General features: G+C 34.5%; 1 protein-coding gene across 1 annotated transcript; it reads right to left on the reverse strand.

Moving 5' to 3' along the window:
* Window positions 1-1,761: 1,761 nt before the first annotated feature.
* Window positions 1,762-22,531, reverse strand: LOC143255400 (uncharacterized). The gene is made up of 4 exons (XM_076510999.1): window positions 21,758-22,531; window positions 18,789-18,951; window positions 5,002-5,149; window positions 1,762-3,295 (listed from the first exon to the last, which is right to left on the reverse strand). Exons 1-4 carry the CDS (start codon window positions 22,500-22,502, stop codon window positions 3,110-3,112), a joined length of 1,242 nt encoding a protein of 413 aa, XP_076367114.1. The 5' UTR covers window positions 22,503-22,531; the 3' UTR covers window positions 1,762-3,109.
* Window positions 22,532-23,907: the final 1,376 nt, after the last annotated feature.

A 23,907-nucleotide genomic window follows, 5' to 3' on the forward strand; every position in this document is an offset into this window, starting at 1 on the left:
AGAGGGAAGGCAGCTAGTCATCACCACCCACCGCCAACTCTTGGGCTACTCTTTTACCAACGAATAGTGGGATTGAGCGTCAAATTATAACGCCCCCACGGCTGGGAGGGCGAGCATATTTGGCGCGACGCAGGCGCGAACCCGCGACCCTCGGATTACGAGTCGCACGCCTTACGCGCTAGGCCATGCCAGGCCACAAATATTTACTAATCAAATTTAAACTGCAGTAATTTTCGTTCCGGTTGTTTGGCACAAATAGCCGTGGTGCTTTGTGCCGTAAACCTCCAATTAAGAACAATAACAACAACTACAAGAATAATGTGCAACAAGAATAAATAAAGAAAAGTCGAAAATAGATGCATTCTTAGGTGTGAGAAGTGTTCGTTTTGGATTGTTACACAGAATTTAAAATTGGCAGAAAAGACAAAACTACAGTGTTAAGTACAGTACTTAAGCCGCTCACACGACAAAATGTATTACGACTTTAAACATTTTGTGACTTATTTACTTAGGGGCAAAAATTTTTCTTAATTTCCGTTTTTAACCTCACAAAATCTTGACGGTAGAGAGACTGTTAATATAGATTATGGTTTCAGCCTTTTTAATTCTCTTTAAATTTTTAACCTCGTTTTAAAAAAAAATCTGATACATTTTTATCTACATTTCAAGATTTTCTTTCGATATTTTATTTTGGTATTTATTATTATTTTTCCATTATTCATAGACCTCTAGGCGCAGCCAGTCTTGATGATTTGCCATAGCTAATCGAGAACAACCAACCAACCTTATAAAGTCTAACATGTTAAATGTTAGTATTCGTTTAGATTGTCAACATGCTGCTTAGTTTATGATTTAGATCTCATTGCTCTACTTAATGCCTTATTGTATTTATTTCACCAATGGTTTTAAAACATGTTCTAGTGTTAATTTATCAAAATCAGAGTTTTCTCATTTCTTGATACGAGGAAGATTTTTCTAAAAGACCTTTAGTGGCTGAGAGAAAATTATCAATTACTTTTTTAGGAGTAATGCATTTTTTCTATAAATGTTTATAAAATGTGTTTGGAAGTTTATTACCCCAAACGTTTCTTTGAAATGTCATTTCGCACGACTAGATGGCGCTAAGACATATGTATTAACTTTTACCAGAGGAACTTGCACGCCCACAATATCAATTACAATCAAAATATTCTTATTTATGATTAATAGAAAATCAACAGCAAATATCTATGACAAATTTGTTCATGATTATCGCTGCTAGCAATGTTTTAAGAGATATATTTTTCAGTATTTTTGTTATTTGTAATAGTTGTGATATGCAAGACTCGTTATTAATGGCTATTCCAGTTTTCCGTAAAAGTTTATTTTGCATAGTTATAAGTAGCAGGAATTTCCATTTTGGCTTGATTAGTATAAACGAAAAAAATAATTTCATTAATAACAAGTTACTGTTGATATACGGAGGACTAAATTTTAGTTACCGTTGTACCCTCTGTCTGCATTTATGTACAGTTCTGCTTAACACCTGATATAATATTAGTCAATTATAAAACATAAAATACAATATTCATGCACCACAAAATTCCGTTGATTAAAAATACGAATGGATAAAAGTTGTATTTAACCTAACGATAACCTAAGAAGGTCGAAACGTTGTTCTGTACTTTATTTTAATTAGTGATTTAACACCCATATCTGCTGTCTTGAGAATAAATTTTTACTTCAAATGGGTTTTTCGTCATTACGAATAGCTAGAAGTTGACTAGATAAAAGTATTCTTTTATTTAACTTTCAAAATATTGTAACATCAAAAGGTACAAAATCTGTTTTGATTGAATCTCTACAGTGATCTTATATTAATGTATAGCATATATAATAGACAAGAAGTGTTTTTTTTTTCTAAAAGAAGGTAAAAATACATAAATGAAGATAAACTGTTAATTTCTAAAAAATCAAATCTGTTTATATTTAATAAATCCGTAGTCAGTAAAGAAATGGAAAATTTTATGAACATTTCAAATAATGTGAAGTCTTCTTTCTCTATCGACATGTTCTTCCAGAGAAACATCTTGATGTGCAGTATGATATCCAATACATAGATCTGTTGCTGTACAATATATCTAATACATAGCTTTGTTGATGTACAGTATGTTATCCAATACACAGCTTTGATTTATGTCGGGCACGTATACAATTGTATGAATCAAAATGACTGACCTGTCTTAAAATATTCGTACATATGTATCAGTGTTGTAGGAACAAGTTGCAAAGTGCTTGACTACACATGTAGATTTTATAATGTGAAATTGAAAGTATAAGGAGTTGCTAAAAGTAGCTTAATCAGTGAGGATCAATGGACATGTCCCATAGAAAATTAATATAATTTACAAAACGTATCTCAGGATGGCTGGTATGGGTATTAACACCTTTTTTAATAAAGCAGAGAACAGAGAACAGTTAACCTGAAGATGACCTAAGAAGGTCGAAACGTTGTTTTCTGCTTTATTAGTAAAAGTGTTAATACCCATACCAGCCATCCTGAGATATATTTTTACTTCAAGTGGGTTTTTCATCATCACGAATTAGTTTAATTTACAATTGCTATATAAGTCAAATATGTAATAAGGTGGTGTTCGATAACTCTGTTTATATAGATATGTACAGAGGATGGACAAATAGTAGCTCCCTTTGAAAATGTTGATAATTTGTTATATTTTTTATTCAATAACAGAAAAATGTGTAAAACGCACTCGAAGAGATCCGTTCAAATATTATCTTAAATCTTAATTTTAGAACCGACTTTTATAAATACCTGAATTTTTCATAATTGTAGTTACATATTATCATAAAAGTGTTGCACACCTGTTGTAGTTTCTTAGATATTCTTATTTTGATTAATCTACTAAATGATCAAACAAGTTTTCTGTATTTCTCAGTATTTTGGCATAATAATGCCACTTACCGACTAACTATAAAAGGATTTTTGAAGGCTTTTCTCTACTTTGTTTTTCAGAGTTCATAGTAGTAAAATATTGTATATAATTATTATATAATACTTCTAACAAATAATCATGCTTTTAAAACTAATTCATCCCTCGTCGTGTTTACATCATTGATAAATATATTGCACTGTTTGTGACATATCTTGTTGCCAATAGGCGTCGCTCGACAGGCCATGTGGAGCATGTGTTTCACTGGTTCCCAAAATATATTTGGGATTAGAGGGCGTAAAGGCACTGCCGGAAGCTGATGGGACTGAGAAAGGAGACGTTGTTGGTCCGGTAGGCTCTATTTCCTATAGATGGCAAAAAACAAATTAAACAATTTCAGTATTATATATGTAAAAACGGCTCGTTTGGGTTGAGAAATTTTTTAAATAGAGGAGTGAATAACGTTTCGACCTCCTTCGGTCATCGTCAGGTTCACAAAGAAAGAGAGAGGTAACTGACCGAAAGCTGACCACATGTTTGAAAGGGGTTGTGTAACTGAGTGTCGGAATGTAGAGGGCGGGCTTAGATGTTTGAATATATATTTTTATATTATTTATTTTATTGTTATTATTTATTATATTATTTTTTAATATAGATATAAAGGTGTTCCTTTGTATTGGTTTATTTTGGGCTTAAGTTGTTGTATAAGTAAGGCTTCTTTAATTTTGCGTTTGTTTATGTTTGTTTCTTTATTTAGTATTTGAGTGTTATGGCCATAAAAAAGTTATTAAAAACACCGTACTTACGGACAATCTCGGCGAAGACCAGTTCTATGTAACTAAATACGAGATACTTGAAAGATGAAATAATTTTTATACACCCGATTTCGGAAATGCCAAGTTAGTTTATGTGATAACATAACTTTCTGGAGTAAAATTGAAGGATTACTACGGGTGATAATTTATATTTGCTCATTTGTGTATATACAATGTTAAATATAGTTCAAATGTCTGAAAATATAGTTCGGAGGTGTTACAGGTTTAGGTTTGAGATAGTAACTTTTCATAGTCTTGGGAACAGAGTCAAAGTTACAGGAAATGTAGTGATGATATAATAAAGGTAAATATAAATAAAGTGTGTGGATCTGAATAATTTGATCGCTATATACTTCAGTCCCTTTTTCAGAAATCCAAATTGATGGAACCATTTTCATTTGTGAGACAGGAGTATGGAGTTTGAAATATGTATTTGTAATTTTGTTGGTATCAGTGATAACAATGATACGTATTTAGTTTGTTTTTTCTTTCAGAAATACTATTTCCATTTAGCACGATTCTACATACATCAGTACATGTCTGCCTTTATACAAAGGGGTGATTTTGTGTCTAGTTACAAGTGCTGTGTGTAGAATAATCATGTCTGCCTTTATACAAAGGGGCTTTAGTTTCTGTGTACAAGTATTGTACGTACAAGAACCATGCTAGCTGTCTACCTTTATACAAAGAGTACTTTAGTGTTTATGTACAACTGTTATTGTACATGCTACCTCTCTCTTTGTCTGTAAATAAAGAAGTATTTTGCGCATGGTAGTTCCTAATTATGAAACGAGAGAGGAAAATCAGCTTGTTAACAGTGGACCCACTCTTGTCAGTCGGACTTAACCGTCATTCGTACACTAGTTCATTTATGGCTCCAAACTGTGGAACGTAATTTAAGGCTAAAGGAAGCGAACCATGAATCCTCGGATTAGCAATCAGGGCACTCTAGTAACTAAGCTTAGCCCGGCCAAGAAACCTGATTTCTTAAGTGAAGTAATTAGACTTTTATACAACATACTGATACCACTTGCTAACTTGAGTTTAAGATGATCCACATGAAGAAAATCCTAACATCTATAAAGTTGAAAATATTCAGTAATATTAGCGCATCGATACAATAACTATGTTTTTAGCCATATACTTTACATACATATACATGTGTTCAAACGAAATACATGCATTTAAATAAATAACATTTTGTCATTTGTATTTACTCTCAAGTTGTTGTTTTTTATTAATAAATTCTTGTCTACCTGCTTCATCCAGTTGTAATAGTTAGGTGCTGCTGCCCACATCTGTGAGGAGTAAAAGGAAACGTCATATGGGGGAGCTGCTGTCGGAGATGAGCACGGTGGAGACGCCAACAGTGCTTGCAGCTGAGCAATGTATTTGATTGCCAATCTAGATTTGAAAAAAAAGAACAAACAAAGCGAATGTAACAGGCATAAAATTATCTGCGTAGCTTAGCAACCGAGTCACATACTAATATTTTAGTAAATTTACGCACACAAAAAGTAATGGATACAAAGTTATCTGCATAGTGTAGGAATTTAATTTGATTATATTTTAACAAATTAACAAATTGTGACTTTTATGTCACTAGGAAATATATTTATTCAACATCCTTATAAAATATTTTACCAGATGAGAAATTTGTTTTCGTTTCGGTTATTTCTGTCAGTTAATAAAAAGTAGTTTGTTAATTGTTGTATAAAACTCCATACCAAGGAAATGAGATAAAATTATTTAGACTTATTAACATGAAAAGGACTTTAAAAAGAGCCCCTACAGACTTATAACGCTATAAACCGAGTTTCGATACCCGTGGTGGGCAGGGCACAGATAGCCCATTCCTAAGCTGCAAACAAACTGAAACTTTAAAGAGTAATCTAAATAACGTTCGTATACGAAATTGCGAAGCATTTTATCTCAATATCCGAGACGAGCATAGCCTAATAGTTGGCGCAGGGACGTAGAAAAAGAAATGGGGGGAGGACTGTTTTCAGGAAAAAACTCAAGTGACTTATACGAAGTGATGATTCAATTCCTATCCCAATCCCTCGTCCCCCGAGGGTTAATGATTCATACTTATAGCGGCCGTAGAGACACTAAGAAAGTGACGATCAAACCCCCCTCCTTGGCCAGACAAGAGTAGCCTAAAAGTTCAGAAGTAGAGCCGGCTATGCGCAGATAATCCTTTGTGTAGTTTTAGGTTATAAAACCCTCACATCCAGAAAAGAAGAGAGGAATACGCAAAACAAGTATTTTAATAGACATCACAGGAGGGCGTAATAATTCCATTCTAGTCTAAAATATAGAACTGTACAAAGCCAGCAATAACTATATCAGACGTAAAACAACAACCTATTAGATTCAAGGGTTCCCGGCGGCATGCTTGTCTGTTTTGAATTTCGCGCAAAGCCACATGAGGAGTACCTACTCTAGCCGTCCCTAATTTAGCTGTGTAAGACTAGAGAGAAGGCAGTTAGTCATCAGTACCCACCGCCAAATTCTTGAACTACTCTTTTACTAACCAATAGTGGATTAACTGCCCATTATAACGCCCCCGCTGTTGAAAGGACGAGCATGTTTGTTGTGAAGGGGAATCAGACTCGCGACCATCATATTACGAGTCGATCGCCCTAACTATCTGACCATGCTGGCCTTGGTGGTAAGTTTGTGAGGCCTATAATGCTAAAATTTAGGTTTAGATATACGTGGTGGGAACAGCATATATAGCCCATACCATGGCTTCATGCCTAAAAGTGAAAATAAAACAAAAGATCCAAGAACAGAAAAGTACACTTAACATATTTATCGTGACGGCTACTACTGTTGAATACACACCTACTATGTCTATCGTGACGGCTGGGACTGTTGAGTACACATCTAATGAGACATGTAACAAAAGATGTTTTGGGGTTCTCAGAACTGAGTAAACTTTTTCTTACATCACCAGAAGCTGTCCATTTCTAAATATTTGTTAATGAGTTGAAATTATTTTGCATTTAGAAACTTTTATTTAATTTGAAATACCATTTGAGGAAAGTATTTTTTTTTAAATTATTGTGTGTAGTTAGTCCTGGCCATTTTTAAATTATCATTCTAATGTAAATCAAGCCAAAAAAAGGTAAAGAATTATTATTTACAACTTACAAAAGCGGAAAAAAGTAAACAAATCATAGTAATTTACAAATGTGTGTTTTGCAAATGTCATTAAAAGTTTTTATCGCAGTTTATAAAAGAAGAAACACCTAAAATTTTATGAAAGTTTTAAACTAATATTATTTTATACGTTTTTTTCTTTCTTTCAGAAAAGCACTGGAAGGATGTAATATGGGTTTATATAACCTCGAAAAAAAATCGATTTTCAAACTTAAGTTGAAATGAACTTAATAAGCCTATTGTTTGTTACTTTTAATCGATTTAATTTAATTATAACTGTAAACTTGAGGACTTAGAACGGTAAAATGTGTAGTTAGATCCCTTTAGTGGTAAAATAGCAAATTGTTCAGATTTGCGCTTAAACATACAAATTTACTTCGTAGATCAGTCGCCATTAAACATGTCAATACGATAAACATTCATTTTAAGGGGGAAGAAGGTGTATAGGATGTTATCTTATTCAATGCTTTCGAGGTATATGTACGTGTACAGTCTGAATAAAATATAACATATTCCACGTGCACGTGCTGCGTAGTGTCATTACGTCACACCACCTGTTGGAGCGTCTCATTTCGCTGCTAGAAACAAGCCAAGCTAGGAAGAAATAATACACGTGAATTATAATAATCAGGGTTTGATCATTAATGTGTTTTTTTGTAGCTTTACACATTTTCTTTACATTTTTGAAAATAACTCTTGAAGGGATAAAAACAACTGTAACGTTCGAGTTAAAGCATTTTTACTTAAAACCTTTGGCCTAGCCCGTTAAGGCGTGCACTTCGTAATCTGAGGGTCGAGGGTTCGCGCCCGAGTCGCGCCAAAACATGCTCGCCCTCCCAGCCGTGGGGGCGTTATAATGTGACGGTCAATCACACTTTTCGTTGGTAAAAGAGTAGCCTAAGAGTTGGCGGTGGGTTGTGATGACTAGCTGCCTTCCCTCTAGTCTTACACTGCTAAATTAGGGACGGCTAGCACAGATAGCCCTCGAGTAGCTTTGTGCGAAATTCCAAAACAAACTTAAAACCTTATACAAAATATACTAACTTTTTTACTATTTTCTTTTATTATTTTTTTCAAGTGCGTATATTCATCAAGTGTAGTTAATTATTTTGTTATTCATTGTAGTTCTACCTCAGGATTAGTTTTAGGTAGTTACCACATACATGTATTACTGAGATGCAAACATGTAATATTTTTTTATTAGTTTAAAATCCACGTACCTTTCTACACTAACACCTAGTGGACTGAGAACAAGTTACCTCATTTTTATCGAACCTTTTGTGGCGAGAATCACTAAAATATCCTAACATGAATTTGTTTATTTGTTGTAGAGACAGAGGGCTACATAATGAGCGATCTGTGTTCGGCCCACTGCAGATATTAAAACTTGATTTTTAGTATTATAAGTCTGGATTGGCCAGGTGGTTATGGCGCTTGACACGTAATATGATGGCCGCGGACTCGAATTTCCGCTCCACTAAACATGCTCGTCCTTTCAGCCTTTGGGGCATTATAATGTTACAATCAATCCCACTATTCGTTGGTAAAAGAGTAGCCCAAGAGTTGGCGGCGGATGATGATAACTAGCTGACATCCCTCTAGTCTTTCACTACTAAATTAGGGACGTTAGCGCTAATAGCCATCTCGTAGCTTCACGCGAAATTCAAAACAAACCAAACTAAACCGTTAGACGTTTTACCTGAATAAATTCAATTTCAGCCCGGTGTGGTCTTGTAGTTAGCAAATACAAACTTTAAACCCAAGTTTTCATGTTCAGAGATGCCAACCATTACGATTTTGGTATATACATTACGACTATACGCTCATACAGACAAATATTACGACTTGTTGCAACTTCCAAATTATTATATATTATAGAGGCCTATATAATAAAGTGATAAATTGTTCCCCCCAGGACTTGAAAGGGGTGAAAAGAAAATTTCTAGTGAGATACAAATAAATTTTGATAATAAATAAAAGACATAGTCCAAATGGCTACTTGCGATAATCATGTTTGCGCTTGAAATAATAAAAAAATATTTGTATCTCCGACGTCTATCAATAGTTTGAGTGCGATGCTTCTCCATACTGGGTACGTGGGGGAATCCATAGTTACGACATCAGTGCTTGTCAGTCAATCAGCGCTCGCGTACATGTGTATTTCTCGTTTTCTAAGCGGCATAGAAACACCAATGCGATCGTTCACAAGATGGAAAAAAAGAGGCCTCGTTCACCAGATTGTCTTGTTTCTGGCAAATCTAAAAGGACTAAAACTGTGAATCAAAAATTTAGGAAAGAGTATAGTGCAAAATATCCGGTCATTGCATCAAAAGTCAGTGACAGTCATGCGTTTTGTACAGTTTGTCACATCGATTTTTCTGTGGTGTATGGCGGGATAAACGATTATTCCAGACATACAAAATCGGCATCTCACCAAAAAAAGGCTGAGGCGAAGACAAAAACGATGCAGATAACGACATTTATTAGTAAAAAATTCAGAATATAAAAAAGAATTTCAAAAGAATTTTTTTATTTATTAAATACACAAAACACAGTCATAAATAAGCAATCTATAGCAGTAATAAATAATAATAGTTATAATAATAATATAATAATAAACAGCTTAGAGACATTGATTGGTCAGGCCAAGTAGCCGCAAATGATAAAGGGCTTTGTCTACAATCATTACGCTCAATCATTTGAAATAGTTGGCATCTTTGCATGTCCCATTGTCGCAGAAATGCGCCCTTTACTTTGGAACCGCAGTACACTATAAGAGAAAAGGTCAAATCACACAATTTTCAGTCAAAAAGAAGAGGTATTTTGCTGTGTATCGAAAAAAATATGTACAATTTACATTATTTTATCACAACTTTTAAGTCTTATATTATTTTAAACGGCGTTTAAAGAATAAACTGCATTCGTTTATGTTTATTTTAGTTATTCTCTACTCTCGTTGTTAGTATATAATAGAAGATACAAACCTTCAGATATCGTGCACGTATTTTTATAAAATTATTCAATAATAATAAGCAAACATACCGTAAGCGTTCTATTTAATATGAACGCTAGATTTTGTAATTGCATATGAATAAATACTCTGTAATACATTTCGTAGTACAGTAGTAGGCTTAACTAGGTGCATCTCATTGTATGTGTAACTACAGACGGTGTACCTGGGGTAGACGTGTCCCCAACATTTGGCCCGGTAACTATTCCAACATGCCAGATAAGGAGGATTCAGTCGTTGATACCTTCAGGTTTGAACTATATTATGCCACATACGCATGTAACGAGAACTACGAGGAAAACTAGTTTGTTTGAAAAACAAAACAAAAACAACTTCGTTGCACAAAAGTGTTTTCACTGCGCGATTGTCGTGTAACGCAGGGTTGAATATTCGACTTTGCAGGGGATAGTGTGGTAGATATATCCAAATATGTATGGTAAATACCACACCTGCATGTTACACACATAGACTTCTTACCAGATCAACTGCATTACACAATGAAGCTTCGTGTTATCTAGTGCACTCGTACACTGTAATACTGTTCTAGGGAACGTGTCAAGTGGCAACAGACGGATGTATAGAAAGATGCACTTGAAGTACAACACGATACGATAGGTGACTGTATAGAAAGATTACTTGAGTACTACAAGATACGAAGGGTGACTGTATAAAAAGATGTACTTAAGTACTATACAATACAACAGGTGACTGTATTGAAAAACGAACTTGTAGTATTACACGATACGACAGGTGACTGTATAGAAAAATGTACTTGGAGTACTACAAGATACGATAGGTGAGTGTATAGAAAGATGTACTTGAGTACTACAAGATACGACTGGTGGCTGTATAGAAATATGTATTTGGAGTATAACAAGATACAAGAGGTGGCTGTATAGAAAATTGTACTTGGAATACTACAAGATACGACAGGTGATTGTATAGAAAGATGTGCTTGGAGAACTAAAAGATATGACAAGACACTATAAAAACTATACAAACATCAGAACTATAACAGTTAACTACACTTCTAATGCTTTTATAGTGCAAATTAAATTATAAATATATGGGAGTTTTAACAAAACGCTTGCCTCAAAAACGTATACGGTTTTTACAGCAGCAGTCTACACAGTGTGCCTAGAACTTACTCTTGCATATTTGGCCAGTTTATGTTTAACTTCTTTTTTATTATCTTTATTGTTGACCATAGTTATATAGAGTCAAAAATTATTTAAAATGAGTTGTTAGTAATTTAACTAGTATTGTAAGAGGAAGTTGCATAATTTAGATGGTTCACACAAATGATAAACTGCTACTCATTACTAAGTTGTGTAACATATTGAAATTTCACAACATCAAACTGGCACTACTTTGGCGTTCGGAATGACACACCTATTTTCTGTGAAGTCACCCAGCTAAAGTGACTTTAGGTTTTGAAAATTTTAATTAATTTCATAACAAGTATTTTCCTGTTGTCGGAAAGTATTGGATTTGTATTCTATTATCTTTATTTTTATACTTCTACCAGGGAGAGAAATATATTGTTGTACATAATATTGTTGACCATAGTTATATAGCATCGAAAATGATTTAAAATGAGCTGTTAGTGATTTAACTAGTGTTTTTTACACGTCTGATACTTTGAAGTGTGCTTCTCAGTGGCACAGCAGTATGTCTGAGGAGTGTACTGCTAGAAACAAGGTTTTGATACCCCTAATAGGCAGAATATAGATAACCCTTTGTGTAGCATTGTGATTTGTAACAAGCAACGAGAACGTTCCAGTATAGGATGAGTAGAACCTAAACATACATTCTTGGGTCTTATTTAACTGGTGGATCGATCCACCCGAATCGTAAATCCAAAGACTTACTCCGCATTTTAAGACCTCGATTGCGCTATAAGAGTACATTCAAATCCTATAATTCGTTCAGACTAGAGTTGATGGTTGCATTCCTTGTAGTCTACCAGTTCAAAACTAGGGACAACTACGCGCAGGCACACATTGTGTAATTTTTTTTTGTAATTTGCGAAGATTCTAAAATAAATAAACATTTATTTGTGATTTCGAGTGTTGTGTTTACATTTGACATTGGAAGAAACTTAGAAAATTGTCACTTCCCTTCACATTGATCTATTTTTATTTAGAAATTATTTCAATATTTTATATTTCTATTTTAGTTGATTGTATTTATCTTTATACATGTAACATTTAATTGCATTAATATAAATAACCGTGCTTTGAAAGATCGCTTCTGGTGACTCAGATGTTTGTTGAAGGGATTGTAGCACTAAATGTCGGGACTTGACTCTAGCGATTGGTGTGGTGCAGTTAGCTTATCTGTAGTTTTGTGTTTCAAGACAAACAGATAAGCATATCGAAGATGCAATGAATATTTTTCACAATATCTCACACTCTGCACCACTTAACACCTAAATCAGCAATTGATTTGTAATGTAATCGAATAATAGCTGTTATATGAAGAATGCAAGCACACAGTAGATAACCGAACCCATACCACGACCACTAACGTGGAGAATCTTTGCTCAGCTAGAGGGAAGATTGAGATCGTCACATATGTTTTATTTACCACAGGGGTTCCTAAACCTCCTCAGCACAAGGCCTTCCCTTAGAACATTCTGCGTCCTGACACTGCCCCCTCCACTCAATAGAATATATGAATTCTATGAGAGTACCTTAATTAACAGTATTGCGTATTTTATGTGTTTGTTACTGTATCCCGGTAACTTTTTTTGCAGCCGCCTATGGGTTCTATCTCCTCACTTTCGAAACTCCTGGTTTTCATATTCTCTAAGTTCTATTTGCAAACATTATCTTTGTTTGTTCGATATTAAGCACAAAGTTTCACAGTGGACTGTATTCTGTACACCGCAAGTATCGAAACTACGTTTCCTTGGGTTGTAAACCCGACGGCATTATTGCTGGACACTTCAAATACCAACGTTGATGAAGTAGACTGTGGTATTAACGTCATGTATGTTTCAATTCACTTATAATTAGAAAAACTACATTATACTCAAACCTTAGAAACTTGTTTCTACAGAGTTTGTTCTCTGATAAATACTAACCGAAATAGTTAATATACTACAGACAAAGTCCACATGTAGCATCATGTTAAATAATGTTATGTTTTGGTTTGTTTCAATGCTGCAAAAAATTATGGAATTTTTAATTGCTATGTAAAATAATGGCGGACTTCAGAAGTAATTAGTTAGATTAATTATAACTGTTTTTGAGGATTTCGTATGTTATTAAGAACCCTGTAACCAATAAAATCATGGACCGTTAAATAATCTGGTATATAAAGAGTTGGAAAAACGTGTTTAGAAAAAGTCGACCCCGCCGGCAGTGTTTAGGGTTAGTACTTTACACACTCTGGTTAGCACAGGCGTTGATGCGATCCAGGTGTTAGGTACTCATGGCACCAATAAATGTATTGCAGATTGTTACAACTGATTAATTTCAACTAAAACAATCAATTTTCTGAAAGCATTATACTCTCGATAGTTGACACACGTGGTTTGTTTGTTTCCTAAATTTTGCCAGCACTCCGTATGGTCTATTAATGTAAATTATACCAGCATTCCGTATGGTCTGCTAATGTAAACATAGAATCGTTTCGTTTATTTCAAGTGTAACGGATTTACTGTTATGTATTTGTTTTAACATCGGTTTGTTTCAGTTAAATATATTATATATTTACCAAATGCACGTAGCCTATGGTGTTAAACATTTGTTGCGAAATTCCTATCTATTCTCTAAATTTGTAGAAAATGCTCGAGTTTAAGAATTAACAATGTACTGTGTGTTTAAGTAAAATACTGTTGCCAACTGAAATTTTGAGAAACTCGTCTGAAGTTTATAAATTTACGCGCCAAAAGATAGTTTTCATGTTATTGTTGGTTTGCTACAGTTAGTATACTATAAACCTTGGAAGATATAAATGTGATAAATGATAATTAATTAGAAAATTAAAACTACAGATATTTGACCAGGAATGTTTGTGTTACAAAATAAAATTATGTGTTGGCAAATATAACAAATTTGACACATATCGACATTCAATTAACTTTTAAATTAAAACTGAAATTTCAGGCTATTTGAAATTATGATACGTAACGTAATAAATCGGAGACTCTTCCGAGATAAATTATGCCACCAAACAATAATAAACTGAAGGTTCGTGTCCGAGATTTGGATCAGAGACAAAATTCATTCTAAATTAAAATTACAATCATGATTCAGTCTATATTTGTCAGTGCCACAAGATCTGATCATGTCTGATTATCAATGTTTTCTTGAATCACCTTCCCTTGTGCAACTACAAAAATATAACAGAAGTGAATTGCTGAAAACTGGCAAAGTTTTAGAAGTACAGCTTAAGAAATCAATGAGAAAAAGAAAACTAGAAAAGGATATTATTGAAATACTAGTCGGTGATGATTTGTTGTCTGAGGAAGCGTTAGTGGAATATTCTAGTGTCTTCACCAGCCAATCAGAGTTGTGTGATAAAGATAAGTTAGAAATTCAGTTAAAAGTTAAACAAATCGAGCTTGAACAAGCTCGTATCAAAACTGAAAGAGAAAGTAAACGTCTGAAGACCGAACAAGCCCGTATTGAAGCCGAAAAAGAAATTAGGCTGAAAGAAATGGAAATTAGACTCAACTCCGATCAACCAAAGCAAAGTGACAATTTTGAACTCAATTGATAAGTTAAAGTACCACCATTTAATGAAAATGAAGTTGATAAATATTTTTAACATTTTGAGGAAGTTATCTAAACCATGGAATGACCTACGAAAAATAGTCATTATTATTACAGAGTGTTTTAATTGATAAAGTACAAGAAGCTTATGTTGCTCTCTCTGTAGAAGATTGCACCAATTATGATAAGGTTGAAGCACCTATTCTCAAAGCACACAAGTTAGTACTGGAGACTTATCGCGAAAAGTTTCGAGGGCATCACAAGTAACATATTTAAATTTATGTGGAATTCGCTCACGATAAAGAAGTTTATTTTGATATATGGTGTAATTCTATGAACAATGGTAGCAGTTTCAACAAACTAAGATAGTTAGATCTAATTAAGGAATTTAAATGCTGTACAAGTGATAATCTCAAAATTTACTTAAATGAAAAGAAAGTTAAAACACTATAGGAAGCAACTGCTTTTTTCTGATGATTACACTTCAACAGATAAAGCAACTTTCATATTACGAAATTCCTACCATTTCGACAAAAATCTGTATCTGTTTAATCTTTTAAGTTGAGGATTCTTTTAAAAACTTCAGCTTCGGTAGTTCGAAATTTTCTTACAGATGGGAGAAAAACTTCATCAAAATTATAAAAGTCTGTCTGCAATTTCTGTAAAGCCTGGCATGGCAATGTGGTTAAGGCACTCGACTCGTAACTCGAGGGTCGAGGTTCTAATCCTCTTCACACCAAACATGCTCGCCATTTCAGCTGTGGGGGCGTTATAATGCGATGGTCAATCCCATTATTCGTTGGTAAAAGAGTAGCCCAAGAGTTGACGGTGGGTAGTGATGACTAGCTGTCTTCCCTCTAGTCTTAAACTCCTAAATTAGGGATGGTTAGCGCAGATAGCCCTCGTGTAGCTTTGCGTGAAATTCAAAACAAACATTTATGTAAAAAATCCAAGATGGTTAGTGAGCAGATCACTGTTTCGTCTAAGGATTATGATGTTGTTGAGATGAATCCGAACATGTTTCCCTTAGGCTAAGAAATTAAGCCAAAAACAGATGACACATACATATTTAGAAAACAACATTACAGATTTGTCTCAGACATATTTGGATTCGAGAGGGACCTTGTGATTAACTGTCCTACTGACAATTGTTTGGTGAGTGACAATGTTGGACATTAGGTAATCTGGTTCGCTCGGTGAAGTTCCTTTTGCTGGAAGTAATCTGACAGCTGAGCAAGAAAAGTATCCATAGACCTTTTCACTATTTAAATATATACTCACAAAAGGTGAACTGTAGAAAGTTCTAAATAGGTATTTTTTTCAAAACTGGTGTGCTTATGAGGAAATGAAGATCAACAAATGTACCAGCTTCAGAAGACTGGGCTGTAGTTTATCGTTGTTTCCAAAGCATATTGTTCTGAAATATTGAAAGTTGCCCTTGAACTCTTTCCTAATGAGAGGTCATCTAGGTGTAAACAAGACATGTGATAGAATTATAAGACATATCTTTTGGCCAAACATTTTACAAGATGTTTCTTAGTTTTGTAAAACTTGTCATAGTTGTCAACTGATTAGAAAAACTAATCAGAAAATTCCTGTTATTTCTTTAAAACCTATGCCAGCTTTCGAAGAACTATTCAATCGTGTGTTTATTGATTGTGTTAAGCCAAAAAAGATAACACATGTGCTTAAACACTTTCACGTGCTATGTAATTTTATGATCATAAGGTTATTTTTATTGATTGTGTTATGTACTGTCGTGATTATTGAACTTGTATAGTTCTTTGATAATGTATTATATTTTTAATTATCTAAGGAGAGAGGTGTAACGGATTTACTATTATGTATTAAGTTTAATACCGACATTTGTTTAAGTTAAATATATATATTTAGAAATGCATGTAACTTATAGTTTTAAGTATGTGTTGCGAAATTCCCGTCTATTTTCTAAATTTGTAGAAGATTCTCAAGTGTAAGAATAAAAAATGTACTATGTGTTTTAGTGAAATATTGTGCCAACTGAACTTTCTAGAACCTCCTAAAGTTTATAAAGCGACGTGCCAAGGGACAATTTTCATATATTGTTCATTTGCTACAATTAGTCAACTATAAACCTTGGAAGCTATAATTGTCATAAACGCTTATCGATCGGAAAACTACAGATATTTGACTAGGAACATTTATTGATTTCAGTCATTACAAATCATCCAACTCCAATAAATTAACTTCGGACGTTAGTATTTCTACGAGGGCATTAGATATTTTCGTCAGGAAAAACTGACATGTGAAGAAGCTAGCTGGCTTTCCGTCATATGAAGTGTGCCTATGTATCAACATAAAATTAATTCGCTCGATGTGAGATGTCAGTTCCAGACCACAGAGAAGACTCAGTACTGTTTGTAAGTCTGTAAAACTTGTTTGCAGATTATTACCTGTAATAAGTGTTTGTAACAACTGTTATTATAAATTGTATTGTTATTTGTATATTTAAATATATTGGAGTTTAAAAAGAAAATTGTATCAATAATGTTGGTAAATATCATAGAGTTGATACACATTCACATTCAATTAACTTCTAAATTAAAATTTCTGGTTTGAAATCATAATAGGTAACATTATAAATCGGAGATTCCTCCGAGATAAATTATAACACGTAACACAAGTCACATTTTTACTGTTCCTTTCCTGACTCATCTGGACGTCACTATAAGACTTAATCCAAGTCTGTATACTGCAGCACATTATAATATGTAAGACTTACAGACTAAAATTTTGCACACGTCATACAAGACTTTCCAAACAAATTTTATCTGGCGCAAATTTCGTTTCTAACTGATATCATTTTTTTTTCATATTCTTAGAACCCTTGAATAGTTTCAAGCATTCAGTTTCGGATTTAAATTTCGAAATTAGTAGTGCTTCTATCGTAGTTTTAACTGCGGCATAACAGCTCATAGAATGGCTCCGAGATTTTTTGTTTTTTTAAATTACAAACGATTAGCTATTCAGGATTCTCTCTTGTTTTAGATGGGATGCCCGACTGTGTTCACTACGGGTATCAAACTACGTTTTCAGCATCGTAAGCCTGAAGATTTACTGCCGAGCCACTGATGAAGAATGGGTATACGTTAAAAAAGAAATACAAAAACTCCATAATGGTAATACGAGGTCTGTTAAAAATACGCGGACTGACGTCATAAAACAAAATGTACTTTATTTAGAAGTTACAGGTCTGGGACCCCTTTAAAGTACTCTCCTCCCCAACGCACACACTTATCCCAACGGTGTTTCCACTTGTTGAAACAGTCCTGGTACGTTTCTTTTGTAATGTCCTCCAGCTCCTTCGTCGCATTTGCCTTAATCTCGGGAATCGTTTCAAATCTTCTTCCTTTCAAGGGTCTTTTGAGTTTGGGGAACAAGAAAAAAATCGCAAGGAGCAAGGTCAGGTGAGTAGGGGGTGGGGGTGGGGAAGAACAGTGATCGAATGTTTGGCCAAAAACTCACAAGTTCTGAGGCACAAATTTCGCAGCAATGCGGTGCATCTTCAATTTTTCGGTCAAAATCTCGTAACAAGATCCAACTGATATCCCACACTCTTCAGCAAGCTCCCTGACAGTCAGACGTCGATTTGCCCGCACCAGGGTGTTGATTTTGTTCACGTGTGGGTCGTCAGTTGACGTGGAAGGATGTCCAGGACGCTCATCATCTTCAATGGACTGTCGACCATCCTTAAAACGTTCATGCCACTTGAAACATGCCGTACGCTTCATAGCAACATCACCGTAAGCCGTGTTAAGCATAGCAAAAGTTTCAGTCGCAGATTTTCCAAGTTTAACACAAAATTTCACAGCAAGTCGTTGCTCCTTCAGGTCATTCATTCTGAAATCCGCCAAACGAAAAAAATCGCACTTCACTTAAAACCGCGTAGCTAATACACAAATGAAGATATCTGCAATCGGGAAATTGCGTCGTAATCAGCTGATCTATGCAAACCTAGCGACACCAAGCGGATTCCCCTGGAACCAACTGGAGCCGCGCAATTCAAACAGTCCGCGTATTTTTTGAACAGCCCTCATATAAATAATCTACCAGATAAATCACAAAAAACATGCAAAAAGAACGAATATAAGAAAGTGGTTACCTGAGCGATTCAATTTTGGATAATTTTTTTCCTGGAGGTTTACATATTGGTAGTTTTTCACGTAGTAAGTCAAACGCCCGGTTCATATCTCGCATCCGACTTCTCTCTCTGTCACAAGCACTTTTCTTCTGTTCCTCCCTCGAGAGAGCGCTGTTAGAGCGGCCTGATGAATAAAGCAGATGTAAGGTGTTTTCTATTAAAAAAAAGTGTATATATTTCCAGGGATGGATACAGAGGGGGGATGGAAGGATGCATCCCCCCACTGGCCATACCAAAATTGTGTAGGTTAATGGGAAATCAAAATTATAAAGTACTGATCATCTCAATTAGAATATTTTTGCTGTATGTTTACTTGTAACATGTTATTTAGGAATATATGAAAGTTCATTGTCACATGCGCTATGCTGTGTGATTCAGTATCGTGCTGTACGATTACTTGTAACTTGATATTTTAGAATAAAATCAACAAATGAAAGTTCATACTCATACATGTTTCTAAATTAATTTCATGAAATTTACGTTGCAATAACAAGGAAAAGTTTACTTGGGGTCGGGTTTATGTCACTGTTACTTAGTCGATTATCCCCCCACCAAAACATCCTGTATCCACCACTGTATCTTTGTCTTTATTTGTACATTATTATTTGAATTACTCAATATCAGCTATGTCTGTATGGGAGTTTAATAACTACAGACCTAACTGACAGAATAATAATTTAATTTTATGGTATTATTAATTTAACTGCTTGAGTATTAACGTTGATTTTTATGGTCTTATTGTTTGTTTGTTTGTTTTTGAATTTCGCACAAAGCTACTCGAGGGCTATATGTGCTAGCTGTTCCTAATTTGGCAGTGTAAGACTAGAGGGAAGGCAGCTAGCCATCACCATCCACCGCCAACTCTTGGGCTACTCTTTTACCAACGAATAGTGGGATTGAACGTAACATTATAACGGCTCCACAGCTAAAAGAGTGAGCATGTTTGGCGCGACGGGGATGCGAACCCGCGACCTTCAGATTACGAGTCGCACGCCTTAACACGCTTGGCCATGCCGAGCCTTGGTCTTATTGATGTTAATGGTCTTACTGACCTAATTTCTACAATAATAACGTCGTTCTTAATGATATTACAGACCTAACTACTACAATAATAACTTTATTCATAATGGTCTTATTGATCTAATTGCTACGATAATAATTCTGTTCATAATGGTCTTACAGACCTAACTGCTACAATAATAACGTTGTCCATAATGAACTTACAGACCTAACTGCTACAATAATAACGTTGTCGATAATGGTCTTATTGATCTAACTGCTACAATAATAATATTGTTCATAATGGTCTTATTGATCTAACTGTTGCAATAATAACTTTGTTCATAATGATGTTACAGACCTAATTGCTACAATAATAACGTTGTTCATAATGGTATTTATGACCTAACTGCTACAATAATAACTGTGTTCATAATGGTCTTACACACCTATTTGGTACAATGATAACTTTGTTCATAATGATCTTACACATCTATTTGGTACAATTATAGCTTTGTTCATAATGATCTTACACACCTATTTGGTACAATGACAACTTTGTTCATAATAATCTTACAGTCCTAACTGCTACAATAATAACGTTGTCAATAATGGTCTTATTGATCTAACTGCTACAGTAATAACTTTGTTCATAATGGTGTTACAGACCTAATTGCTACAATAATAACGTTGTTCATAATGGTCTTTATGATCTAACTGTTACAATAATAACTGTGTTCATAATGGTCTTTATGATCTAACTGCTACAATTAAAACTTCGTTCATAATAGTCTTATTGATCTAACTGCTACAATAATAACTTTGTTCATAATGATCTTATAGACTTAACTGCTACAATAATAACATTGTTCATAATGGTATTATTAATCTAACTGCAACAATAATAACTTTGATATATTGGTCTTACAGACATAATTGTTACAATAATAACTTTGATCTTAGCGGTGTAATTGTTTATTCACATGAATGGAAGCATAATTAATTTTATAAAGTATGTTTACAAAACTGTATCAGTTTTCTATAAAAAGTTGTTTAAATGGTTAAAATAGCACGGTAATCGTAAAGGAGAAATGCCGATATGTGGCATCTGTAAATCTCAATATTATTGAACTGAGAAAAACAGACGAAATATTATAGTATTAAAAATAAACAATCAGAAATATAATAAAGGTGCTAATTCGTGAAACGTTTGTACTGTTTTGTTCCTAGTAAACCAACTTCACTAACACTACAAACTTTGAAGCAGTTATTTGTTCAGATTGAATATTATTTATACTAGGTATTAAACGATAACTATAATTGAGACAAGATTTTACTTTCGTTCTGTCTGCTCTTAGAATGTATGCTTAGAGAAATATCCAAAATTAACCACTGTATCTAGTCAGAAAAGAGCCAGGTTCTTTAAAAACAGAGATGAAACAATATAATATTAAAGGAAACACATTTGCAAACCTTATGCGGGTTTTACATAAAACAATTTTAATTTTTGACAGTACATATTGGATCCACTATAGTAAAATTTGAAATCTTAGAAGCTACAAGTTAAGCAAATTGCTGGTGAATTTTAAAGTTACATATAGCAGAAATATGTAAAGTTATAGCAGAGGCGTTGCTAGGCGCTTAAAATATTCGGGTCTCCTGTTCACAGGCGCGGGAATTGTCGTCGTTTCTGTAAGATGACTATATGTTTTTACTGTCCTGATTTTTCATCACACCAGCTGGGAATTCAGAGTACTGTCAACTGGAATCGAGGCCGGTGTATCTGCGCCTAGCGACACCTCTAGAGGATAGTGTACTAATGCAGATTTTTTACGTTTAAATTAATTAAAACAATTTGATTACTTTCCAATAACTCCCGTTTGTAAAGGTGAAATATTTTAGCTTTTTATTTCCACTTATTTTAGACGTACCTCTTTCTCGTGTTCTCACTTGAGATCTGAGACGTGGCGATCGGGTATCGTTAAATGAGGGAGGAATAGAAGAATGGGGGGTGACCGCAAAATGGGTAGTAAGCGAAGCTGATAAGAAAGGGTTAACTTTGGGAAGGTGTTGATGGGCCGGAAGTGGCGTCATTATCTGTCCCAAAAAAGATGTACTGCTGCCCTCAGTTGCTGTGCTAGGTAAGCAGTGGTACAGATAATCACCACTAGGTGCGAGATAGTTCATGTCCAGTGGTAGAACACCGATTTTTGCGTGATCTTGAACTTGCAATTGTGTCAGATCGGTCAAAGTTACTTGACCTTGTCTCGAAGGGGGTACGCTGGGGTCCACATCCTCGGGTGGTATCTGTAAAGTATTGGATTCTACAGGAAAGTCGTTTGCTTGCCCATTTTTAAAATCGCTTCCAGGAAGGATAGGAAGGTTAACTTCGTCTTTCTCGTGTTTAATACCCGCTGTTGGGTCGACTTTGTTCGTCAGATTTTCAAATGTTTTTGTTTTTAGTTTTGTATCACTTGTTTCCTCTTCTTTGGACAGTTCTTGTTCTAGGCCAGTAAGGGCAGTATCTTTGTCCTCTGATGTGGAGGATACGGAACTATAATCCGTACAAACAGAACCCTGATTCTCCGTATCCATACGTGAAAAAAAATATTCAAGAAAATAAAGACAATAACCACAAAAGAAAGGCACTATCTTCCGTCTTATTCCACACGACATACAATATGGCTGTGTGGATAGAAGAGTGATGTTATCGCAAAAGGGCGGTCGCACAGGTGTTCATGTGGAATTGTTAGAAAGCAACCAATGAGAATCGGGGAATTATTATGCTATCAAATCAGAATATAGAACAGGACATCCCCGATAACTCGAACAATATAAACCCTTATTTATAACTCTTGAAACACGTGTTAAATGATATATATAAGTAAATGCCCAGTTTAACCTAAGCTCTCAAGAATAGACACAAGTTCACACGAACAAAAATATTTTGATCTTGGAATGAAGAATAAAAGAAGAGGCACAAGAGTTTGAATACTTTAACTATGGTATGTCATAACCAAGTTAGTTATGGCGTTGAATAGAATACTCTCTTCCACCCCAATCAGTCTTGACCCTAGTTCCTGAATTTTAAATTTCAAGTACGACCCAACTGATATCTTATTAAAATTGCAGTATCCAAACTAACATATTCTTGAAATTTAGCATAATATAATTAATAAGTTATTGAAGTTAAGCGTGACAGAATTACCGTTATTGAAATTAGACTAACCCAACTGAGATGTTATCGAAATATTGAGCGTACTGTAAATCCAAAGGTTTATGGTTTAAATTCCTTTGTCGCAGAAACGCACTTTTTGGGCTTCGGGTGCACTGCAAGATTAGCAATCAAATCCAACTATTCAGTTAAATAAGAACAGCTAAAGGTTGGCTTTGGATGCAATTGATTAGCAGCCTTCAAAATTAGGAGGGATAAGTGTGTGTTTTCTATGAACATTTTGAAAAAACACTTTGAACGGGATACAACAGTTTGTAAGCATTAATATATCAGTGCCTAAAATAAAATAAAAAGATATTCCAATATCTTTTTTATTATGTTATCTAACCAATTTCAAGTCATATTTCTCTGGCTATATGCTTGTGTTTGGTAATAAGCATAAAGCTATACAATGAGTTAGGAGTGATCTGCTTACTACGGGTATCGAATCCAGGTTTCTAGCAATGTGAGAAGCCTGACACTATGATCGCACATTTATAGATCTATTACTTTAAAATTTCCAACATTATTAAATAATATTCCCATCAACATTTAAAGAAAGTAAAATTATTACGAAAGTATTTTTTCGTCATAACTATTTTATTGGTTAACTTGTTCGATTATGCATTCAAGGGTCCATGGTTCGTGTTGTGTTCTCTCAAGATATTTCACTCTGCGCTTTGGGAACGTAGCTGTGTAGTTAAAGTAGCTCAAGATTTGGTTGTTAACTAGACCCATTTCCTCTAAGCTATTAACTGAAAATTACGGACAGCTAATTGAGATATCTCTTTTGAAGCTTTGCTCCAACATCCGAAAAAAAAAAGTATAACTTTTTTAAATATCCGACTTTCTTTAGAGATATTTTTG

This window comes from Tachypleus tridentatus, chromosome 7 (genome assembly GCF_004210375.1).
Source record: "Tachypleus tridentatus isolate NWPU-2018 chromosome 7, ASM421037v1, whole genome shotgun sequence".
Taxonomy (NCBI): Eukaryota; Metazoa; Arthropoda; class Merostomata; order Xiphosura; family Limulidae; genus Tachypleus; species Tachypleus tridentatus.

Bases quoted from the DNA above. Each gene is read 5' to 3' on its own strand.
- LOC143255400 (XM_076510999.1), bottom strand. From the start codon at position 22,502: ATGTCGTGTGGAATAAGACGGAAGATAGTGCCTTTCTTTTGTGGTTAT. The intron at 18,952-21,757 runs GTACGTCTAAAA...TTTATTCATCAG, and splicing joins AGTGAGAACACGAGAAAGAG to GCCGCTCTAACAGCGCTCTC. The intron at 3,296-5,001 runs GTAGACAAGAAT...TGCCATCTATAG, and splicing joins ATTACAACTGGATGAAGCAG to GAAATAGAGCCTACCGGACC.